The following is a 25,684-nucleotide window of genomic DNA, read 5'->3' as shown; positions in this document are numbered from 1 at the left end:
TATTCTCAGAGTTTAAAAAATTAACAGGGCAATTACCAGTTTTAGAGTGAGCCATTTGAGAGATAGCACCTTAATATTACAACACAACTCCTAGGGAAAGTATTACTATTACATGAGACAGCAAAGGTAATAGTAAAGAGTAAAATAATATAGTGAATAGTGTAGACTAAAAAATAGTTATAAAAATAATTTAGCCATCTCTCAAAACACATGACCGCCACAAAAAAAAAAGGCATTAACAGTAAAATTAAGACTGGGAATATTTCATTCATCTCTCACACATGCTGTTATTTATTGGAAGCAGGAGAAATATTCGTGTGATTCGGCGAGCAACTCTATAGTACTGGGAATCTTAGCTGAGGTTTAAATTGTAGATGAAAGCTATAACTCATTAGGGGACAATTCAGTAGCACTGCTTTGCCTGGTCACGAAGAATGCTTGTGCTTGGTCTGTTAGGGGAAGGGCAGCAGTCTAGTGGTTTTCAAAACAGTCCGTTTCCTCATGTACAAAAATGACAGGAGTAGGGTAGCACCATGTTCCCGAAGGGTCCTTTAACCACTAAGATGTCAAGATCTGCGCCCACGTCCATTTTTTCGCAGGAGCAAACAGAACTTCAGAGCAATGCATTTATTTTATGAATGTTCTGTCCCATGAGAATTATCTATGTTTAGACAAGCAGTTTGCCAAAAACCTCTTTTGGCAGCTCATCATCTTTTTCTTTTATTGTTATTTACTTTTTGCTTTCCCTTTATCAAATATTCGTGGAACGGCTTCATTCAAGCGTAGTAATAATAGTCACACAAAGCCCTGGAAACGACGAGACGCCTCCGTGTTTTAAAAAAAAATGCAGCCAGTGGCAGATACGCGAGAGGACTAAGTGTGAGCTCTGCGGCACCCGTAGGTCGGATTCTCCGGGTCCGGCACCGGAAGTGACCGCTCGGCGGCGGCGGTGGCTCCCTGGCCTTTAATGCATACTCGCGCGGCTCCCCCACAGTATTCCGTGAGCCACTAGGACTCCGAGAGCATGGAGGCAGCGCGCCCTCCCCCGGCGGCGGGGAAGTTCGTGGTGGTCGGCGGCGGCATCGCTGGCGTCACCTGTGCGGAGCAGGTAGGGCGCGCGCGCTGGCGGACCCGCCTCTTTCCCGACCCCAAAGGCGGTGGCGCTGGAGGCCTCCCCCCGCCCCCTGCCTCGTCCTTCCGCCGACTCCGTTTTTAGCCGCGCCCTTTCCCCCCACCCTGACCCCTCGGGCTCCTTCTTGCTCGCAGATATTAGGAACTGCGTGGTGGCCTCCAGATGAGGTCGTTAGAACCTCGCAAGCTGGGCGTCAGGCGCAGGGAGGAGTGGGGAGGAAATTATTAGCGGAGAAGCCAAAGCTGGCTGAAGCAGGCTCTGATCCTAGTATATAATGCCAGAGCAGACTAGAGCATTTTGTATTTATTTGCACAGAAAATTCAAACCCCCAGTCTTAGCTGATTGAGTTCAGTTTCCAGATAGTTACCAAGCCATGAGTGAATAATAAACCCTTACATAAGTTTCCTGTACTTTGAACTGCCAAGATAGAAGATACTTTAGTAATGTCTTGTAAAACAATCAGGAAGGGATTAAACGCAGCTTGGGGATGCATTTCTGGTTATGATGAATAGACTCACCCAAGGACTTGATTATTTTGTTGATAAAAAGTAAACATAAGCAGTCACTGATATCATAAGAAATAGTGCAAGAAATTCAAGGGTTTTTCAACTCTTCATCTTTGAACGTGTATTTTCCATTTATTCATCAAGTCAACACCTATGTTCCAGGCACAAGTACTAAGGGCTGAGTAGTAAGATATGAACAGCATGGTACCCCGTGCTAGGGATTCATAGTTTAGTGGAAGAGACATCGAGCTGTTATTTTAGGGTGGGGTGCCTAAGAAGTTGGTAGGGAGTGAATTAGGGAAGAGGTATCTTTCTCAAAGGAGGTATCCCTTTATCTCATTATCAAAGGATGAGTGAAAGTTCACCAGATAGACAAGAAAAGAAAGACATTTGAAAGGGAGGCTAACAGTGTAGTCTCCAGTGGAAAAGGATGGCACCATCTGGGAGCAGCAAAGCTTAAAGCACACACTGCTTGGGCGAGGTGACCACAGATGAAGCAGGGAAGGTTGGCGCATACCAGATCATAGTCTTGTAACTCACGCTGAGAACTTAACAAGAATTTACAAGTAGTCAGATGTTTTTGAGCAGTGGAGTAAAGTTATCAAATGAAAATTTTTGAAAAATGATTAGTTATATTTGGGGCAGAGGAAGCTGGTTAATATATGAGACTGGAAAGCCAATTTGAAGGTGATTTCAGTAGTATAAGGAAATTCTGAGGACCCGATCTAGAAGTGGAAATAGAAATGGGGGAGATAAATTACAGAATATGCAAAGAAAAGACGGACAGAATAATAATATTGTCAAATATTATAGAAAGCTCAGATAAGGTGAGGCTAAAAAGAATCCCATGGGTTTTAAGGATGGACAGGTAACTTGAATATGCTCGGTTTTAGTGGTAAAGTAGGGATAGAAGCCAAATTATAGAGGTTGGTGGAGTGAGGAACCAGACCTTGAGATAAGAAAATGCTTTCAAGAACTTCAAAATGAGAAAGACAGAGGTTGTAGCTAGAGGAAAATAATGAAACAATAGCAAGTTACACCTCTAAATTTAAGTTGTTATTAAAATGGCTTTGTCTTCCCAGAATATATACTGATTAGAAGAGGCAGAATAGTATCAAAGCTTAGGAAAAGTCAGACTGAGATTCTAAGTGTTTAATGTTGAGGGTTTGCTTTAATTTCATGTCATTGAAGGCAAATTAAGTATTATTTTAAAATAAATAGAAGTTGGTTTAACTGTTAATTAGGAGGCTAGTTTTATTCTAATCCTCTGCATGAAAATTGATATACCAAGTAGTTGGAGTACATAAGTGATACTTCCTTATAGCACCTGTCTTGTTCAGAAAGTCTTTGTTAGTGTTTAGTATAAAGAAAGGCATTATTCATTTTGTCAATATCAGAGTTTAATAGTACTCACCACTCCCCCATAAATATGAATAAGACCCAAAATAATGGAGACCTTTAGATGAGGAACAATGGGTTTTTAATTTCCTGGGTTGATTACATGATTAAAATTGCATTATTTCCACCTTATCTCCCCACTCCCCAAACACACACCATATATACTAATGCCTAAATTTATTTATCATATTTTTTTCTCTCTTTTTAAAAATAAGTTGGCTGTTCACTTTCCATCAGAAGATATTCTCTTGGTAACAGCTTCTCCTGTTATTAAAGCAGTTACGAATTTCAAGCAGGTAAGAACCTTTGTATAACTTTCTTAATATTAATTTCAAAAATTACAATAACTTAAATAGCAGTTAGAGTTATTGTAGTGGTTTTTTTTCCCTTTTTAATTCAAAAGTGAAAATTGTATACATGTTATACAATATGATGTTTTGAAATATGGGTACATTGTAGAATGGCTAAATCAAGCTACTTAACATATGTATTTCCTCACATACACCCCTACCCATGAAATGGTAAACAGAGTGATGTCAGGTCTAGGAAACTCCTAAATTAAAGTCTTTTAGGATATTTCTGTCTCTATATATTTCCCCCTTCCACTGTATGTGTGTTTATAAATCAGAATAAAAGTATTTCCAAGTCAAATTTATACTTGTCAATAATTAGTGTTTCAGATGTGTAATAAGCATCTCAGAACACTTTGTAGTTCCACGAATTTATATTATATGTTATAATAGGGGTCTAACATCAGTTGGGTCATAGTATCATAGAAGAGGTCTCCAACTTTTTGATCCCGTACCTTAGCTGTTAAAAAGTTTTGCACTCACATCCATATATGTGAAAGTGTATAATTTATGTGTACATAAATTATATGTATGAACGACAGCTATAATTAAAATGTTTTAAAACCTGTGCAAAAAAATGAAATTTTCAAAATTATAAACATAAATTCTAATCTTTTTTTCCACTCTTCAGTGAAGACACTACCATAGTCTTTCATTTAATACAAGTCTTCCCTTATAATATTCTGAGAATATAACTTTTTCATTTTGTAAACCCTTAAGGCCAAGGGTAATTTAGTATCATATATCATGTTGTCCCTCCCTTTATAACTGACCTAAAGAGACATAAGATATCTTAGTATCTAGGTACAGGCAAAAGACTTACAGAATTTGGAGAAGCAGAGAACAAATTATAGCTATTAATCTTTTAAAAGTATATATTTAATTAGAAGGTAAGAGAACATACATAGGTGAAAGATGTATAGCTGCGTCTAATATCTTTCCAGAAGACTTCATTTGGTGTAATAATACTAGAGCTATGAGACTTCTGTCCAGTTTTTACCAATTCTATCATTTATGTACAGTAAAAGGAAAAAAAACTTGGGTTCTAGAGTTGACTCTGTTATTTATTGGTTGTGTAGCCTTGGTAAATCTTTGTATCTAAGTTATTTCACCTGTAATATTAGGTTAATATCCTCCTTTTTTACTACACAGGGTTGTGAGCATATTAAGATATATTAATATATGTGAAAATGCACTGTAATATTAATAACAAACATTCAAATGTCACTTTAAGTGTCAGCAGTAGGAAATGGCACCCTTTTATTTATTGAACACCTACATTATATATCAATCAATATACTAGGCACACAAGATACAGAGATTAAAAGTATAGAACATAACAAGGTCAGTATGGATTATCTTGAGATGGGGTGAAATTTAGAGTGTGGTAAAGATTTAACATTTACTCTATATTGTGTATTTGTTTAGTGTTTAAAAGAGCATGAATTCATGATTTATGTAATTTTTAAAAGGGAAAAAATAAGAGTAATAATCCATTATTTATTGAGTGCTTACTATGCACTAAGCAGTCTTATAAATATTAAATATTTTAAATGTATTATAATCCTTAAAATAACCCAAGAAATAGGTTCTTATATAATTTGTATGAATATAAAGGGGTCATGAGACCAAAAAATTTGAAAAACTGTTAGTGCCATGTGGTAGGATTTCCATACAGTGCTTAAGGAGTAGCTGAGGTCAGATACCAATCTGCAAGGATGTGTGGACCTTCTACAGCAAACTGGGTATAGGACTAAGAAACTAGGTAGGTAGATCTATGGTTAGGGCTTTTCAGGTTAATTAATGGTTAAGAGAAAGAGCAACGAGTTAAAAGGTTTTGGTCAAAAGATGAAATGATCCACAACGGATGGAATTTTAGCTGGAAAGGAAGGAAAGTGAATCCAAGAGCATTTGGCATTGGTTTTAGAGAAAAGGAAAGAAGACTTCAAAGACTAGGTCATAATAAGGTTAACTAGTCTATGGAAAGAGAAAGCTGGAAGAAGGATAAGGAAATAGATACGCTGTTTGGTTAAACTGTAGAGAAGTAAGTGGTGTAGTGTTCATTTTACAGGTCAGCATTCATTTTATAGGCCAAGAAACAAGCTCAGTGACTCATCTAACTTGCCCAGGAGTGGCAGAACTAATATTTGCCTTCAAGTCTTAAAATGCTGAGTCTAGTCCTCTTTCCACTATACATGATAGAGTCAGCTAAGTTTCTTCTTTTATTAACATGAAATAGTAGTATATGGATGCAAATGAAAGTATTTTAAGATTTTTAAAAGACAATGTTTTTAAAATAAATAACATTTTAACCTCTTTGATCTAATACAGATTTCTAAAATATTGGAAGAATTTGATGTTGAAGAACAATCAAGTACCGTGTTAGAAAATCGCTTTCCCAATATTAAGGTTATAGAATCTGGAGTAAAGCAACTGAAGAGTGAAGAACACGTGAGATAATATTTTTCTTACTGATGTTTTCCATTGTTAAATCTTGGTGAGGTTTTGCCTGCCTTCTTTTGATCCCACCTTTACTACCACCACTATTTAAGTCCCTAACATATAAAGTTTTCACATTTCAGATTATATTAATATTTGTAAGTGTCCACTGTATTCTGGGTACTGCATTGATGCTGGGATACAGTAGGAATAATACAAGTTGCCTGCCCCTAGGAGCTGTGTCATAGGGAATACAGACATGCATACTATAATTATATGGACATGCGAGATGCACAGTCACTAAAATATTATCAAAGCTCTGATACTAGTGATTTAGGAAGACTCCACAGAAGGAGTAATATATTTAAGTTGGGGTTTACAAGATGGGTGAATTAAAAGGTCTCCAGGTAGAAAAGGGCATTCTAGGAAGAGGAGACTGAATGTTCAAAGATCGAAGGAAATGAAAAGGGGTATGAAGAATAGTGAGGATATCAAAGAGATTGGGATGTGAATAAGTAAAGGACATTGGCAAACAAGGCTAGAGATAGAAGTAAATAAGTTTATAAAGGGCTTTTTATGTCATGCTATGAAGCTGAATATATTTTACATTCAGGAGAAATTGTAAAGTGATTGTAAATGGGGGGCAGTGATGATAAAATAGGGTTTGATTTTTTTTTTTTTTTTAGGAAGATATATCTGACAGCAATGTTGAGGATGAACTGAGGTAGAGTAAGTGGCTAGTAGCCAACAACCAATTAGGAGGTGCTTGCAATAATCTCAAATGAGGTAAGGCCTAAACTAAGACAGGGACAATGTAGTTGAAAAGAATATCCCAGATCTGTGTGAGATTTCTACTATAAACTCAGCAAGACTCAGTAACCCCTTGTACATGAGAAAGAATAAGGCAGTCTCAGGAAAGGATGCTGTCAGATGATTTATAATAGCCTTAAATGAGGTTTAGGCAAGATGGGAGGTAGGGTTTATAGTTGCTTCTGTAAGGCAGCTTTAATTTATGAGTTGTCCCTTTGGGATAAAACATATATACACCATATTTGAAACACAAATAATTTTAGAGAAAAAAAGTAAGAAAAAGTACTGAGTTTCATGAGAAAAAAATAAAAAAATTGAATCCCAAAACCAAAGTAACTTCCTAATACTTATAGTGGTAATACATATTCCAAAGAACATCCATGTCAATTAATTTTGCAAACTGAGGTAGGCTTTGAAAAGTATACTAAATGAATGATGAGGAAATTAATATATTAAAGTATTTGAATGAATCAGAGCGCCCTCCATTACCATTTGAAAAATATCCCACATGCAGTACACATCTATTCTCTTATCCATTGTCCTTTACATTTTTTAGTGAATTAAAGATAGTGTGTTTTACTTTCATATCAACTGCCAAAAATTTAGCAGTAGCTAATGAAAAGAGGTCAACATACCTTTTTCAAGCATCAAGAATCTCCCTGAAGTTTAATACAAACCTTTGTGTGAATGTACTTTTTTATTCCAGGGGAGAAAAACAGGTTTTCATAAGATTCCCAAAAGGGTTCATGTCCCTAAAAGGATTAAGAATCAGTGGACAGAGAATGTATTCTCATGCTTAGTTTTGTAATTGCTATAAAAAAGAATTTAGTGCCACCAAGAAGCAACCTTAATATATTATTTTTTGCTTATGTCTTATTGAATTTTTAATTTAAAATGAAATTGTACCTATGTATAAATTTGTTTCCCCTGTTCCTTTCATGGCTCTGTGTTTGCAGTGCATTGTAACAGAAGATGGCAATCAGCATTTATATAAGAAACTCTGTCTGTGTGCTGGAGCTAAACCAAAATTGATATGTGAAGGAAATCCTTATGTATTAGGAATCCGTGATACAGACAGTGCTCAGGTAACATTTTAAGCTTGAGTCATGAGAGGGGAACTTGAACATTCCTTAGACTTTTCTACATCTGAAGTAAAGTGTTCCATTTATAATGTTAAATTCTAAACTATAAGAGCAGAAGGGAGGTTTTGTTTCATGATCTGTAAACCAAAGAGTAGTTATAATGTTTTATTACTGCAAATTTCAGCTTGGTTTCAGTTGATATTTTTCCTTGTTTTTTAGTTGATGCTGATGCCTATGTTCTTTTGGTTAGGAGATAGCCCAAATATAATGGCCATGCCGAATGTTACAACTTAACATTATACACGTATTTGTTACTCTACTTTGGGAATATATGATTTGCAACTGAATACTGTCTCCTAATGGCAATAACATTTTTTCAATAAATGTTAGACATTATTATATGCCTGATAACCCCCCGGCCCCCACAGCTTTATCTACATCACCTTACATAATCCTTACAGAAACCTTAGGGGTTACAGAGGTGTAAAGAGGTTGGCAACATGCCCAAGGACATCCAGTTAGTAACTGCCAGAGCTGGTGACTACAGAATCTGTGCTGTTAACCACTGTGCAGTGCCTCTCATTCCTGAGAGTTTTGAGTGTTTAGTGACTCCAAGGAAACGTGTCACTGACAGTCTAGGAGAAAAGAAAGAATAATTGACTTGGGCATATAGTTGACAATGTGGCAAACTAAAGACAATGCCTCTTGCTGAAATTCTGAAGTACTCTAAATGTAATGACATAAAAGGCAAGGAAGATCAGGAGACGCAAAAATGCTATAAAGGCAGCTTGGGATGAAACATACAGGGGAATATCTGTAGTATTAATTTGGAGGGTTCATCTTGGCAGAGTGGGAAAGTGAGACTTATTTTGTTCTTCCCTTATAAATTTGCTAAAATAATTACATTTTTACAATATTATCAGTGAAGTCTCTTACTTCAGGTATTGCCCACTATTACAAAACATGATCTCTTTTTAATTTAGGAATTTCTTTTTAATATAGGAATTTCAGAAACAGCTGACTAAAGCTAAGAGAATAATGGTCATAGGGAATGGTGGTATTGCACTTGAATTAGTGTAAGTATGTTTTAAAATATTTAACAATTGATCTGTGATTCATGTGATTATTGGCAGACTAGAAAGCACCATTTATCCTGAAAATCAAAGATAAATGTAATTGTTACATGTTTTCAAAGAGAAAAATCCACTTTATGTTTTAGCTTTTATGGAATCTATAATTGGAGAAATTTCTTTATAAAACATTAATGTTTCAGGAATACTATAGGTCTCAAAGAGTCATACACTAGTGACTGGCCAGATTTGACCCATAGATGTGTTGTATAAGTATATACTATGTTTAAAAATAATTTAAATGTGTACACTTTTAGCAATTTGTAGTTATATCACTACCACTTTTTATCATTTATATCATACATCCTACTCCACCCATTTATGTTACTGGTCTGGCCAATGAAACCTAAAATTTGTGACTCCTAATTCAGGATATGTGGTACTCCCAAGTCTTGGTTTTTGGAAGTTTGAGAAATGTGAACGCATTAATTAATATGAAATATTCTCATCTTGAGATGATATTTAAAGATCAGAAAACATTGCAAGATATCCTGCTGTGGCCTGCAGAGCATTTTTTGACTTTATGATTTTATCTTCCAATGGATGGCTGACATGGTCTAGTCTGGATCTTTTTCAGGCCATAAAGTTGGGTCAAACCACAAAAAGAACAAATTTGAATCAAAATAAAGAATCTGCCAAAATCCTATCTTTGCTTACTTGGCATCTTTTTCAACTCTCCAAGTAAGTTTTTGCCCCTTTCTTTTAGAGGATGATCAGTCTTAGTGGAAGCCTGTAAGAATTCTTAAATTGTCTGAGTACTAGGGGTGGCACTCATTATTGCAATTATGGAATTTGTGGCATTGTATGACAAAATGCATAGAAAATTAGAGTCAAAACCAAAATATGGGCCAAGAGGTGGGGGTACATATTTATTATAAAAGGGCTTCAAATCCTTACATACATGTAACAGATTTTCTCCATTAGCTATCACCAAAAAAATATTGCTTAATATTATAATAATTATTATTTACATTTAAAAACTTCCCTCTGTTTAAAAATGTCTTATAACATTTAATCCTGTTCCTCATTTTCTTTGGGTTGGAGATTGAAGGCTATATAATTGAATAAAACTCATAATTTTGTTTTTAGTAATAAGCACTTTAATAATTTAAGAAGGTCCCGTATAATGTTATTCTCTGAATTTAGATCCACTGAATGACTAGGTCTTTGTCTCTCATGATGAAAAGTGACGTATCCAAACCCTTTCTACTCTTTAATAGCATCCATGTTCCACTGAGATGAATGCCATTTTCTTTAGTATTTATTTTTAGTTGTTACTCTGTTTTCTTCTTTCCAGGTGTAGGTTAATCCTTTCCTTTTCAAACAGATACCATTTTTCATAATTTCACAAAACTATATGATACCTCACTGGTGTCTGTTTTTAAAAGTGATTTTATAAATGAAAGCAGTATTTCCCCTTTAAGCTTCTGCATCTTGCTGCACACATAGTTCAGGTAGGAGGAATAGAGGGTATCCTATGTGGTAGAGCAACTATAGGAGTTACTTGTGCTTACTTATAAATAACGTGGCCTACTAGCCAAAGTTATATTACTTTAAAACATGAAAAATGATAGAAATTTCCAGTGTATAAAAAGAAAGCATTTTTTGAGTACTATGTGCCTGTGTATAAATCCAAATATGAAATGTATTACCAAGTGTGTTTATATTGTGCTGGTCAGCAGTGCTACATGACCCGAGCAGCATAAAATAGAAAGTTCTCCCAGTAATCTGAAATTTAGTGACTGTAAATGTTTGCTGGCACAGGAGAACAGGAAAAACAAAGGCTTACTAAGTGAGGTAAGAGGCTCCTTTACCATGTGCCAAAAAGTATGAATATCAGATGATCTGGAGTCACATGTACTAAATTTTCTATTTATTGATTAGCCTTGAAAAGTCCTATAACCTGTTACATTATATCAGTCTATGAAATAAAGGTGGCAATACTTCATACCATAAAGAAATGTTTAAAATTAACAATTAATACACAGCATTCTTATTACCATTGCAAGTTCAGGTAAAATCATATTATAGTTAGGATGTCCATGTGTCCCGTTAGTCTGGGATTATCCCCATTTATAAGTTGCACCAAAACAATTATTAATAGCAAATAATGTCCCAGGTTAGATGATAAATTATATAATCCCCTTAATTATAATAGACTTCAGAGACTTTTTGAAATGAATATTACGAAAACCATATGTTCATTCCCAGTGTCCAAACCTAAGAATAAAACATCAGATGTCCAGGAGCTTTGGCTAGATGGTAAACAGTAATAGAAGGTGGCTTACATATACTATGTCCCTGCCTTTCTTCTTCTAATATCCTTGATCAGTCTGTGAACTAGATCTTTCTTTAGATGGCTTGGGAATTTCTGTGATAAAGGGAATTAAATGCAAGATAATGGTTCTTTTATAACAAAATCAAGGCTTTAGCTTATAACTCTAATTCTATTCTTTTTCTAACCCTTTCCATAATGTGGTGCTTTAAGTATATAAAATAATTGTTCCCAAAGAAACGAACATTCTTAACATTGTAGCCATGTACACCATCCATCATTAATTATGCTATGACCAGATAAACAAAGCACTGCTTACCCCTGGGAACTTTGGGGATCATTCACACAACTATGTTGGAGAAATTGATCATTTTCAAATGATATTCATTATAATGAAATTTTATGTGATTTGCATACATTTGTCATTTAGGTTTCCTCAGTAAACTGGTTAAGTTTCTTTTACTATTTTATGCTAACTCTTAATATCCTTAAAGAATGTGATTTTCCTCTCTATAATCAGTCTTAACCAATTTGCCTTAAAATGTGTTGTGTATTTTTGCTCTAAGAGATAATTATCATTTGCAGATACAAAGATCTCTACTTAAACTTTTGAAATTACCTAACTTTAACATTCCTTTTAGGTATGAAATTGAAGGTTGTGAAGTGATTTGGGCCATTAAAGATAAAGCTATAGGGAACACTTTCTTCGATGCAGGAGCAGCTGAATTCTTGACTTCAAAGCTCATTGCTGAAAAACCAGAGGCTAAAATTGCACACAAGAGAACCAGATATACAACTGAAGGTAAGCATGACATCTATCTCATTAATTCTCAGATGAAACTATTTTTTTAACCATATAGAAAGGGCTATAAGAAAATTTAGTAAAAATATTTGGGAGATAATAATATGGACAGTAATTTCTATACCTGTACATGAAGTTTTCAGATTTTCTAGAGCATATATAAATACATGTGTGTGTATATGTGTACACACACACCCACACACACAATTACAGTGGGAAATTTAAAGTGAACTAAGTAAACCAGCCATCTGTAGCTTTGCAAACAGATGCTACAATTGGGCAACACCTAAGATAATTTTGTAAAAAATGCAATGAATTTAAAAACTAATAACAAACCTCACATTTTTTTTAGTTTAATAGCTTTACAAAACTTTTAGCAATTTTGTAAGGTTTGAAGGTGTTACAAATTGACAAAATTTTGAAAATTTGACAGTTAATTTTCTTACCATTCAAATTAACCAGTGTAACATCCAAAAGATAAGCTGAATGTTTTTATATTCAACATTCAATTGAAAGATCATCCATTTTGTAGCTCTACATCAGAAAATATTATAATGAATAAAATTATTAATATAGATAACATAGTATAGTCATGTTGTGTGTATATATGTATGTATATTACATTGCCTAAAAACTTCAAAACATAGGCATAATTCTCTGCCTGGCAATTTGTATATCATTTGATTCATCTCTTTAGTAAGGAAAAAGGAAGCAAGAACCAAAGCTGAAGCCGATAATATAGGCAGTGCTTTGGGACCAGATTGGCATGAAGGCTTGAATCTTAAAGGAACAAAAGAGGTATGTTTTCATATACTGATTAAACATGTCTAGATGTAATTGTAAATTCTTGAGCCATTTGTTAAAGACTGATTACAAATATATAGTCAAAGAATTGCTACTTAAAATACAGAGGGCTAAGAAAGGACTTAAAAGCCACATGGCCCAGTTGCGCACCAAACACGGGTGAATATCAAATTCATCTAAGACTGGCTCTCAGCCTTGTTTTTTAACTCTCCAGGTATGATATTGTGAAATATATGCTGGCATACCTGAGAGATAATGTAGGTTCAGTTCCAGACCACCACAATAAAGCAAATGTCATATTAAAGCGAGACACACTATTTTTTTGGCTTTCCAGTGCATAAAAAAGTTATGTTTACACTATACTGTAATCTATAAGTGTACAATAGCATTATGTCTAAAAAATATATAATACATACCTTAATTTAAAAAATACTTTATTACAAAAAAATGCTAACAGTCATGTGAGGCTTCAGTAAGTTGTAATCTTTTTGCTGGTGAAGGGCCTTGCCTTGATGTTGATGGCTGCTGAATGACCAGGGTGGTGGTTGCTGAATGTCACGGTGGCTGTGGCAATTTCTTAAAATAAGTCAACAATGGAAATTTGCCACATCAGTTGACTCTTCTTTTCACAAAAGATCTCTCTGTAGCATTTGCTACTATTTGAGAGCATTTTACCCACAGAAGAACTTCTTTCAATATTGGAGCCAGTCCTCTCAAACTCTGTGGCCACTTTATCAACTTAAGTTTATATGATCTTCTAAATCCTCTGTTGTCATTTCGCCAATGTTTACAGCACCTTCACCAAGAGCAGATGCCATCTCAAAACTCCACTTTCTTTGCTCATCCATAAGAAACAATTCGACATCCATTCATATTTTATTATGAGATTGCAGCAATTCAGTCACGTTTTTAGGCTTCACTTCTAAGTCTCGTTCTCTTACTATTTCAGCGACATCTGCAGTTACTTCCTCCACCAAAGGCTTGACTCTCTCAATATGGATAATGTAGGAGGGTTGGAATCAGCTTCTTCCAAACTTCTGTTAATGTTCATATTTTGACCTCTTCTCATGAATCATAAATGTTCTTCATAGCATCTAGAATGGTGAATCCTTTCCAAAAGAATTTCAATTGACTTTGCCCAGACCCACCAGAGGAATCACTATTTATGGCAGTTACAATCTTATAAAATGTATTTCTTAAGTAATTAGACTTGCAAGTCAAAATGACTCCTCAATCCATGGGCAGATCAATAGATGTTATGTTAGCCAGCATGAAAACAATATTAATTCTTTGTATATCTCCAGCAGAGCTCTTGGGTGACCAGGTACATTTTTAATGAGCAGTAATATTTTAAAAGGAATATTTTTCTGAGCATTCTCAACAGTTGGCTTAAAATATTCACTAAACCATCCTATAAACAGATGTGCTGTCATCCAGACTTTGTTGTTCCATTTATAGAGCAGGGGCAGAATAGATTTAGCGTAATTCTTAAGGGTCCTAGTGTTTTCAAATGGTAAATGGAATGGGCTTCAACTTAAATTCACCAGCTGCATTAATCTCTAACAAGAGAGTCACCCTGTCCTTTGAAGGTCTGAAACCAGGAGTTGACTTCTCTTAAGCTATGAAAGTCCTAGAGGGCTTCTTCCTCTAGAATAGAAGGTTGTTTCATCTACATTGAAAGTTTGTTGTTTATTGTACCCACCTTCATCAATGATCTTAACTAGATCTTTTGGATAACTTGCTATAGCTTTAACATCAGCACTAGCTGCTTCACCTTGTACTTTTATGTTATAGAGACAGCTTTTTTCCTTAAACCTCATGAATCAACCTCTGGTAGCTTCCAACTCTTCTTCTGCAGCTCTCTCACCTCTCTCAGCCCTCATAGAATTGAAGAAAGTTAGGGTCTTGCTCAGAATTAGGCTTTGGCTTAAGGCAATGTTGTGGCTAGTTTGATCTTCTATCCACATTACACAAACTTTCTCAGGAAGACTGTTTCTCTTTCTTGTCATCCATATGATCCTTGAGTAGCATTTTTAATTTCCTTCAAGAACTTTCTCTTTGCATTCACAATTTGGTGGTTTGGCACAAGAAGCCTAGCTTTTGGCATTTCCCAGATTTTCCCATGCCTTCTTCACTAAGCTTAATCATTTCTAGCTTTTGATTTACAGTGAGACATGCAAACCCTTCCTTTCACTTCAACATTAGAAGCCACTGTAGGTTTATTAACTGTCCTGATTTTAGTATTATTGTGTTTCAGGGAATAGGGAGGCCCAAGGAGAGGAAGAGAGATAGGGAATGGCCTATCAGTGGAGCAGGCAAAACATACAGAACATTTGTTGGCACCCCTAAAACAATTACAACAGTGACATCAGCAATCACTGATCACAGATTACCACAATAGATATAATAATGAAAAAGTTTGAAATATTGCAAGAATTATCAAAATGTGACACAGAGACACAAAGTGAGCACATACTATTGGAAAAATGGGACCTATAGACTTGCTGGAGGCAGGGTTGTCACAAACCTTCAATTCATAAAAAATGCAATATCTGCAAGGCAGAATAAAGTGAAGTGCAGTAAAAGGAGGTGTGCCTGTATTTGGTCTTTTCTGACACACAACTCCTAAAATTTTTGTAATCTCCAAAGTGATGTGTCTTTTTTATGCTAATGAATTGACTAGTGGCTGAAGCCCCAAGATAGCTTCAGGATGGGGTGGTCACAGGAAAGACCAAGGCAAGATTGAAGGGTTCAGACTTTTCAGCCCCATTCCCCCCAGTCTCCTAGGAAGGGAGAGGAGTTGAAGGTTAGGTTGAACACCAGTGGCCAGTGATTTAACTAATTATGCCTATGTAATGAAGCTTCCATAAAAACCCAAAGGACTAGGTTCAGAGAGCTTCCAGATAGCTGAACACACGGAGGTTCCTGGAGGGTGGCAAGCCTGGAGAGGGCGCGCAAGCTCCACGCCCCTTCCCATATGCTTTGTCCTGTGTATTTCTTCATCCGTACTCTGGTATATCCTTTATAATAAATCTGGTAAATGTAAGTAAAGTGTGAAGCACACATGCAGTCCTTTATTACTGTGTGTGATTTCTTTAAAGCTTTGGTTTTCTGGTTTAGGTAGGTGGGACTAGGACTGACTACCTGGTATATTTAATTTTGTGATAGAAATACTGCAAAAGCCTTTCTTTCCTCACCTTCAGATCCTAAAATTAGTTGTATATTTAACCCAAGAACTTCAACAGTTTAGTTCAATAAACATTTATTGAATGTCTGCTGTCTACCTGGCACTTTACTATGGTTCTACAATATAACAATAAGATAGGTCTTCCCTGAGTAAGTTTTTCCCTGAATAGTCCATAACCATTGTAATTTTTTAAAAATACATGTGTAATCAGTGAAGCTTAAACTAAAAAATATGCCCTCCAAACTTTTCGCTAATACAACTTCTAGATCTCTTAAGTACTGAATGAATTTCTTCTCCTTTCGTGCATAGAAATTGAGAGGCTTATTTGGGAGTACCCAATGTGTTTTCATTTATAAGAATTATGTTTTCTGTATGTTTCTGCAACTATATTAAGAGTTTTTTCTTCATCATCAATAACTCAAGTCATTCTTTCCAAAGTATTAATGGTGACCAGTATTTTTTCTTTTTTTTTTTTTAGTTTTCTCATAAGATTCACATTGAAACTACGTGTGAAGTTAAGAATATCTACTCTCAGGAAGAATTTAGAATTTTAAAGAAAGAGTCCTTGACTTTTCCAAGAGACCATCATGAGAAGTCAGTTACAAATGATAAAGGTAAGTAATGGAATAAAAAAATGTATAACCACTTAATTAAAAGGAAAACAATATTGCTATATTATATTTAAAAACTTCAAATTTCCATATAAAATGTAAACATAAAAAATAAAAATAAATCCATAATTTAATAAAATTTAGTTACTTCTTTAAGTTTTCTAATAAATTACATTGTATAGGGCTTTACGTCTTACATAGGGTTCATAGTGTTTTGACCATCAATTAGAATATCTTGCAGATTAACACACAACAAAAACCTGTAGCTCTCAAAAGTGAAATGACTTATCCAAAATCAGACTGAAACGTATATATTGGGACTCAAATGCATATTTCCTAACTCCTATTCTACACCTTCTGTGAGAACTATCATCTTTTAAAGAAATACAATTAGCCACCAGTGTGTAAAATATTCCATTGTTCTGAATTCTTTCAGTTTTTTTCATAAGAAAAGGGAGTGTTAAGAGTTTGAATATGAATAGTGAGGGAAAACAGTGAGTATAATCTAGTTGGACTAAACACTAAGTAGAGGGTGGGGTATTAGTAACAATTTTTGAAGAATTAGTTGAGAAAGTGATTATCAATTTTAATTTACTTTGTAAAAATTTGTCCAAATTTGAAGGAAAAACATTTAGAGTGCCATAGTTTTTTAATTATACCCAAAACAAGGAGATGATGTTGCTTGCATTAAAATTATGGCAGTTGTGCCTTCTAAAAATTATTAAGGGGTATTGCTATAAAGTCATTTCCTGCCTTCCTTTTTCTTTCTTTCTTTGTTTCTAGTCATTGTATTCACATAATGCTATGGACATTTGGTGATGATTACATTTGAGAATAAAGTCTATCTTTTTTCTTTTTTTTTTAAGAGATGTGGCCAGTATATGTGGAATTGACCAATGAAAAGATATATGGCTGTGATTTCATTGTCAGTGCTACAGGAGTTACACCAAATATAGAATCTTTTCTCCACGGTAACAGTGTAAGGTGAAATTATTTGTCCAGTTATGAATTATTTGTCCAGTTTTAAAGTATTCTTTATGAAGATCTCTAATTCTCAAGCATGAAAAATTATTATTTTAGTACAAAACTGTAACTTAAGATGGTTGAAACAATTTGGCTTATTTTCAAGTCTTGATTTACAGTATTTTTTACTACTTGAAATCCTGAAGCAGTTAACATCTTAGCTTAAGTGTCATTATTAATCTCAAGCTTGGCAAGAGACTGATACCTCCTGTGAATTCTCAAAAGTGATTCTTTTAGAGAAAAATCTTGTATTTTTTGCTTTTTAGCATTCAAAGCTTATAAAAACAGAGTGTTCTTATAATTACGGCCAGGGTAGTCATGATTATTGAGTATTTTTGATGTTGAAATTCTAAGAATTTTATGGGTCTGTCTTAGTAGAAATTTGATCCCTGGAAATCCAGCTTAGGTGTTTATACTTTACAGCTATTTTACAGTTCCTCATTAAACATCAGCATACCAAGGTGTAAAAATTTGATTTATTCTTTTACTTTAGAATGAAATGTTATGTTTCATTTTTCTTACCACTTATGCTTATGAGAACATGGTTTAGTTTGATCTAGGGGAAGATGGTGGCCTAAAAGTGGATGATCATATGCACACATCCCTTCCTGATATCTATGCTGCAGGTGACATCTGCACTGCATCCTGGCAACCAAGCCCAGTCTGGCAGCAGGTGAGCTAGCATATGTGATCACATGTTTTTATCAGAGATCCTGTCTGAAAATAAAGTGATTGCTACCAACAAACCCAACTGTCTGGTTTTTCAACTTTTCTACTTTAAGTAGGAATCTACCACAGAGTTGTTTTGTGATATTAAAAAAAAAAACTAGACATTTTTTCCTTTTTGATAAGTTATTATAGTGGTAAAATGGGATATCTTTTAATTAAAAGAAATTGTGGGCTATTACTTTGTTTTTCATTCCCATATGCGTATCAGCACAGTCTGGTAGAATTTTCTGTGATGATGGAAATGTTCTACAATCCTGCACCATCCAGTCAAGATGTCACAGTAGCCATCGTCACATGTGCAGTTGAAATGTGACTAATGTAACTGAGGAACTGAATTTGTAATTTTATTAACTTTTCATTAATTTAAATAGCTACATGTGGCTAGTGGCTACCATATTGGTCAGCACAGCTTTAGATTTAAAAAAGAAAAACAAACTACTGCGATAATAAATCATGTAGACAAAACATTCTATTCTTGGATGACCCTGTTCTGTCCTGTGTTAATTATTACTGAAAAATGTTCCCATAGTGAACCGCTTTCCTCAGTCTTAACAACTCCCACCTGGATCTAGACTTCCTCCTGCCCTCATAATATTGCCTATGTCCTTCTAATGGTGCAACAAAAATACTAGAAAATAAACACAATGACCAGAAGTGAGGTTGTCTTAGGGTACAGACCTAGGTAGACAGATGTTAATGCTTATCTTTGCTAAGACCAGCTCCACAGTTAGGGATATTATTCATTCCAATTAACTATGGAGTGTGAAATAGGGGAAGAACTGAATATTTTAAGCAGCTGCATCATTTTATATTTTTACAGACAGAGAAATCAATAGATAAGAGTACTTATCCAATTAGTAATTGGAGTTTGTGGGAACTTTTTAACATTTTAAATCCTCTAGGATAAATTATATTTTTAATGTGTGTTATAATCTGATACAGAGAAGAAATATCCAAAACTAAACAGGTGGCCCTTGTTTTGAGTAAATCTAGTAGACTCTATTTCTTAATTTGCACAAGTAACAAGGATGCTAACTGATTTATTTTTACATAGCCCAAGATGCAGGCCACTTTTGTTAGCCGTTCTCAAGTTGTTACTATGCTCAGTGTATTCTGCTTCCTTGCCATAGACAGCCTTTCACATCATCACATCTACCTCATTTACAGAGAAGAGACTAAATAAAAAAATCTATCACTTCTACTAGATACGCTCAAAGCAGAAATAATACCAAAATTATGTCCATGCCCACAAAAAATCAGCATTAGTTATGTACATATACACACATACAGGGGTGGAAGGAAACTAATTCTTATTATAGGATAAGCTATTTAATTTTCCTAATAGCCATGGGGTAGATAGTGTTATGTTTGTTTCAGATAAAGAAACTGAGGCTCAGAAAAATTAAATACGTAGAAGAGTTGATATTCAAATCCACTGTGACTCCCAAAGACAGTGTTTTTTATACCAGGAAACCCAAAACTTTGGAGGGGAAATGAATACTACTATGGGGAAAAATTTAAATGACTTTTCAGAATCAGTTGTTGAAATCTGATAATCTTAGGGCTGGGAACCAACTGATCTGTTTGTCAGATCTTTGGATAATTGCACGGCAAGCCTTAACTAGCGCTTAAAAATGAAGGTTACTGGAAAATGGAACAAATTTTTTAGTGATAGTTTAGCATCTTTATTACTGATAATGACAAACTTTACAGAAGGGACTGGTTAATTAAAATGTGTTTCTCACTTGGTATAACTTAAAATATTTTCCTAATATTTAACAGAGATTCTATTAAAACATATGATTGGTGTCATCCTTCAATTTTAGAGGTAGTGATTTAGATAGAATTTTAAAAGTACCACCAGTCTGATTAGGGTGCATTGGTGGCTACTTCCATGGCAAAGATGATAGGACTATCAAACACTGAACCCCTCTAAGAGAATTTATGAGGTTAAGATGGTAATATTTTTCAAATAATGATAATGAAAAATGATAGTATATGACATTTTTTTCATTATTTCAGATGAGGCTGTGGACTCAGGCCAGACAGATGGGATGGTATGCAGCAAAGTGCATGGTTGCAGCTAGTTTAGGAGAATCTATTGACATGGATTTCAGCTTTGAACTGTTTGCTCATGTAACAAAATTTTTTAACTATAAGGTAAGATAAACATATTAATGCCTTTTCTGCTTGTTAGTCTTATAACTCAGATGATCTCATTTTCTTACTTGAATATAAATTTAAATAGTTTTAATCATTTTTCAAAAATTTTTTTTCATTTTTTTGCAAATCAATACCTGATATTACTGCTGATCTTAATTAGAAATTAAGATGATTAGGATCATCTGGTAATCACTACCCAGCTTAAATATTTTATAATTAAGAGAAGAAAAAAATCTCCAGGATTTGTTCCCTGTTGGTGCATTTCTAACTTTCACTTGAGATTCATCCTTTCTTTGTGAGGAAGAACTAACAACTATTGTACTAAAAAATGAGTGAGGTGCTAGTCCATACATATTATTTTATTTAATCCTCTTTACTCCAAGGCAGGTTTTCCCCCCCCTTAATTTGCAGATAAGGAGAAACATATTCACAAAGCTCAGAGAAATTAAGTAATTTGTTCATGAAAGATCTATTCATTTCCTTATTAAATCTTTACACCATGACTCCAGGCTAATGTAGTCCACATCTTACATATTTATGTATTCACTAGATATTTTTAATGTTAGAAATACTAAACATTAATATTTGATTATATTCATTAAATATTTGTAATGTTAATGTAGATTGGTAGTGTTACCTGTAGAATTAATGCATGCCATTCAGATGTTTCTTTGGAATCCTCCCCAATAACATTTTAGCTGTAAAATTTTACTGAATAATTTTTCTGCTGGCTATTCTAGCATGACACAAAATATAACTACACATTATGTTTCATTTTTGGCACTCACAAGGATAACTTTTTTGTCCCTACTTTTAGGTTGTATTGCTGGGAAAATACAACGCACAGGGTTTAGGTTCAGATCATGAATTAATGCTGAGATGTACCAAAGGACAAGAATATGTCAAAGTCGTCATGCAAAATGGCCGAATGATGGGAGCTGTCTTAATTGGTGAAACTGATTTAGAAGAAACATTTGAAAACTTAATTTTAAACCAAATGAATCTTTCATCATATGGAGAAGATCTGCTAGATCCAAATATTGATATAGAAGATTATTTTGACTAAGAAGGGAATTTCTTCAAGAATCACATAAGGTTCCAAATGAGACAAGAAAAATCACAAGTCAATAAAAGGAATGACTGCACTCAATTAATGATGACCACAATGAAGTTAAGAATACCGAAGTGATGATATTAGTGGACATGTATAAAAAAATAAATTCCTAAGTATGAATTAAGTTCAAATAATTTATTTACAGATATATTTTTCTAATACAAAATTAACCATTTATAAATTCTGTAATAAGTATTAAGTTATTCGTTTCTATGTTTTAAACTTATACACGTTCACTTGTGATTTAGCTTTGGAACAAACTTAGCTAAGTTATCTACTTAGCCAAAATGTACTCTAGTACAGTTTCATGGAAGACAGTTTTTCCATGTTTGGGAAGGTGGGGTGGGTGGAGCTCTCGGGTGGTGATGCCAGCAATGGGCGATGGGGAGTGACGGGGAACAGCTGTAAATGATGAAGCTTTGCTGGCTCACCCATGGCTTATCTCATGCTATGTGCTTTCCCCCTCCCTCCCCAATTCCTATGTTGCATGGAAGACAGTTTTTCCAGGGTGGGGGGTATTGGTGGAGCTACGCAGCCTGGTCCCTAACAGGCCACAGACCAGTTACTGGTCCACGGCCCAAGGGATGGGGCTGTTGTAGACCAGAGCCATTTCTTTGTGAAATGTCAAAATAGGGCTGTAGTTTCAGGAAGCTTATAGTTTTATTTTACTCAAATAGAGATGCAGCAATATCTTATTTCTTAATATTATTTGTATTGATGCCTTATTCCTTTTTGTTTGTTTCTGAAACTGGTTTTATAACAAATTATCTACATTATTCAGCTTAAAATATCACTCACATTTAATGATGAGCCTCTATCACCATTATAACACTGCTATAAAAAAGTTATATCAAAAGAAAAACAACTAAGTATATTAAGGCATAAAGAACTTAATTATGTGAACTTATTCTCAAGTATTTTACATAAAAATGATTTATTTTTTCCCTTGTTTCATGCTTTAAAAGTATGTAATTTATGATCTCCATTTTCAGGTTCTCAAAATCTCAAATCGAGGCCGGGTGCGGTGGCTCACGCCTGTAATCCTAGCACTCTGGGAGGCCGAGGCGGGAGGATTGCTCGAGGTCAGGAGTTAGAAACCAGCCTGAGCAAGAGCGAGACCCTGTCTCTACTATAAATAGAAAGAAATTAATTGGCCAACTAATATATAGAAAAAATCAGCCGGGCATGGTGGCGCATGCCTGTAGTCCCAGCTACTCGGGAGGCTGAGGCAGTAGGATCGCTGAGCCCAGGAGTTTGAGGTTGCTGTGAGCTAGGCTGACGCCACGGCACTCACTCTAGCCTGGGCAACAAAGTGAGACTCTGTCTCAAAAAAAAAAAAAAATCTCAAATCGTAGGCTGGGCGCAGTGGCTCACACCTGTAATCCTAGCACTCTGGGAGGCTGAGGCAGGAGGATTGCTTGAGCTCAGGAATTCAATACCAGCCTAAGACCCTGTCTCTACTAAGAATAGAAAAATTAGACTGGCATGGTGGTGCACACTTGTACTCCCAGCAACTCGAGAGGCTAAGGCAAGAGAATTTGAGCCTAGGAGTTTGAGGTTGCTATGAGCTATGATGACACCACTACACTCTACACTCTGCCCAGGGCAAGAGAGTAAGATTCTGTGTCCAAAAAAAAAAAAGCTCAAATCTTCAGCAATAAGCTCTGAAAATATAGTGCAATATATATAAAATGTCAGTGAAATTGTTTTTAAAATTAAACTTTTGATTAACTATAAAAATAATGGTGTATACATGCATAAACTAATCTTTTCTTAGAAAATTTAGTTAACGCTCATTTCAGACATCATCAGTTTTTCTTTTCTTAGCCCCTGTATTCTTAGAACCAGATTGTTGAAGCATGTTTGCGGACTTCTTCTGGAAGTTACCTGAATTTTTTTCTTCCTTTTTATCAGGTCGTTCAGAACGACAAGTTTGGGATGGTTCAACCTACAAAAACAATAACAAAGCAAACACGCTAGTAAAAATTTAGCTATTCAGTTTTCTCATGAGATTAATAATTTCAAAATACTCTTTCTGTATCAGTTGTTTAAGTATCCAGGGGTCTAGTTTTTTATCTCCAAATTTTTACTCAAATATAAGCTCTATCTTGAATAAAAGGAGCTACACTGTCAGAAGCTCTGAAGAATGCCTGAAGTACCCTTAGACAGTGGTACTTGGCATGCTTTTGCAGACTTGATAGTGCTTGGTTTATAACACTGGTTTTCAACCTCTGGAGCAGCACAGATTTCTCAACCAGTGCTGGTAATAATCAATACTAAGAGCAGAGTACCTCACAAAATTGGATATTAAAATGGAGTCTTCATATTCCTTGAGGATGGAAACCCTAGTCTATGTTATAAGTCTAGTCTTAATTTTTCCACTATCTCCACTGAAAACAATGTTATATTTTCTCCCTTCCATACCCAGAATCTAAGAAGAAAACTGACTTATCTCTTCTTGGGTGCAACTGGACCTGGATGCTTTTACCCATAGTCTTTAATACATTTTTTTAAATATACAAAACTGGGAATAGGCAGTTACCCTGAAACAGCTCTGTGTGGGCTTCTTTACTTGCATAGTAATAACATGGGCCTCATTGTTCAGAAGATTAGCTTTAGGTCCTATTTTCAAATACGAAATGGTAGCATAAGCTGTAAAACTGTAGTCTTCTCTGCAAAAGATAAAGGCCAACAATCAGAAAGGAGTCTCCTAAAGGAGTTACAGAAAACAAACTGAAATTTACAAAAGAAATAACTATATGTGCAATAATTTTAAATAACACATTGATTTGAAATAATAAAACTTATAGGAATACAAATACAATCTTTATAGAAAGTTTTGTCCTTTTTTAACTTACAGTATCAATTAAAGTTATTAGGTAATTATTTTCTTTGGCATTTAAAAGTTTGCATGAAGTAAGTGCAAAACCATTTATTCTGTTGCAATTAAAAGAGCAGAAACAATCATACAGACAACTTGGAAGGACAAGAAATGGCTTTGTATATACTTAAGATACTGCTGTAGAAGAAAGTGTGCAACAATTTTCTCCAGGTCTTCACGAGGAAGTGTGGGAGGAACGATGCTTTTTACTCTTAATTTTGCTGCACCCTTTCCCATCCAAGAATCAATCAGTTTCAATGGAGTGAGTTTTTCATCCAGTTCCTCTGCCTGCTTGAGGATTTTGATTAGATCTCTGCAATTCTGTGTTACATTTTTTCTTTCACATGCTATAACGAAACAGACATGGATACAGGCAATTGGAATTTAGAAATGAGGGCAAGGATAGGCTTTGTCTATCCTTTAAGTAGTTAAACTGGTTTAAAACTAGTTATTAATGTAAGCTACCCTAAACATTGAATTTTTTTTAATGTGTTTTGAATTAAGACTAAGCTATTCCTCAAGTCTTTGTTACTAGACCAAGTTATAGTTTCTGCAACACATTGTGAGGTTTACAGTGATGTGAAGAAAACAATCTGGTTGTCACAAGGCCTGCCATATGCTCTAGGAATCACAAAGTGTCCACCAGGCATAATTATTAAGTTAACAAAAGGTATGCTTTAGGGGAGCTAATCTATTCCCCATAGTTATTTACCTGATTTGTGCTCATTAAGCACAGTCCTGAAAACTAGTATGGGTCCCTATGTATTCTGATTTAGTAACAATAATGTCCTGGACAGATATCTCCAATTATTAATTAAGAGACTAGCACTTTTTTTTTTTGAGACAGAGTCTCACTCTGTTGCCTAGGCTAGAGTGCCATGGCATCTCCCTAGCTCGTATCAACCTCAAATTCCTGGGCTCAAGCAATCCTTCTGCCTCAGCCTCCCGAGTAGCTGGGACTACAGGCATGCACTACCTTGCCTGGTTAATTTTTTTTCTACATATTTATAGTTGCCCAATTAATTTCTTTCTATTTTTTAGTAGAGACGAGGTCTCACTCTTACTCAGGCTGGTTTCAAACTCCTGACCTCAAGCAATCCACCCACCTCGGCCTCCCAGAGAGGTAGGATTACAGGCGTGAGCCACCTCGCCCAGCCTAGCACTCTGATTTATGTATCAGACTCTTGTTAATTTGGTCAGTATAAGATAGTCTAATAAACTCATAAATTTATTTAGCTACAAAGTTAA

The 25,684-nt window shown here is 35.0% G+C and overlaps 2 protein-coding genes across 3 annotated transcripts in view; one reads left to right on the top strand and one right to left on the bottom strand.

The window, feature by feature from the left end:
• Positions 1–909: 909 nt before the first annotated feature.
• PYROXD1 (pyridine nucleotide-disulphide oxidoreductase domain 1) lies at positions 910–21,675 on the top strand. Its single transcript, XM_012785502.2, has 12 exons — positions 910–1,108; positions 3,252–3,332; positions 5,718–5,837; positions 7,592–7,720; positions 8,720–8,793; positions 11,764–11,924; positions 12,622–12,722; positions 16,394–16,529; positions 17,393–17,505; positions 18,100–18,222; positions 20,301–20,438; positions 21,259–21,675. The coding sequence occupies exons 1-12, from the start codon at positions 1,025–1,027 to the stop codon at positions 21,505–21,507; spliced, it is 1,509 nt and encodes a 502-aa protein (XP_012640956.1). The 5' UTR covers positions 910–1,024; the 3' UTR covers positions 21,508–21,675.
• Positions 21,676–25,684, bottom strand: part of RECQL (RecQ like helicase) — a 30,883-nt gene continuing 26,874 nt past the window's right edge. For both annotated transcript variants that reach the window (XM_076007611.1, XM_076007612.1), the window contains 3 exons: positions 24,564–24,783; positions 24,098–24,227; positions 21,676–23,503 (listed from right to left, as the gene is read on the bottom strand). In XM_076007611.1, coding sequence (XP_075863726.1) covers positions 23,354–23,503; positions 24,098–24,227; positions 24,564–24,783 — 500 coding nt within the window. In that variant the 3' untranslated portion in view covers positions 21,676–23,353. The remainder of the gene's footprint in view (positions 23,504–24,097; positions 24,228–24,563; positions 24,784–25,684) is intronic.

The sequence above is a fragment of the Microcebus murinus genome, chromosome 10, assembly GCF_040939455.1.
Source record: "Microcebus murinus isolate Inina chromosome 10, M.murinus_Inina_mat1.0, whole genome shotgun sequence".
Taxonomy (NCBI): domain Eukaryota; kingdom Metazoa; phylum Chordata; class Mammalia; order Primates; family Cheirogaleidae; genus Microcebus; species Microcebus murinus.
The sequence above is the reverse complement of the archived record's forward strand: the minus strand, read 5'-3'. Positions and strand labels throughout refer to the sequence as shown.

Bases quoted from the DNA above. Each gene is read 5' to 3' on its own strand.
- PYROXD1 (XM_012785502.2), top strand. From the start codon at position 1,025: ATGGAGGCAGCGCGCCCTCCCCCGGCGGCGGGGAAGTTCGTGGTGGTC. The intron at 7,721-8,719 runs GTAACATTTTAA...TTTTTAATATAG, and splicing joins GTGATACAGACAGTGCTCAG to GAATTTCAGAAACAGCTGAC. The intron at 18,223-20,300 runs GTGAGCTAGCAT...TCATTATTTCAG, and splicing joins CAAGCCCAGTCTGGCAGCAG to ATGAGGCTGTGGACTCAGGC.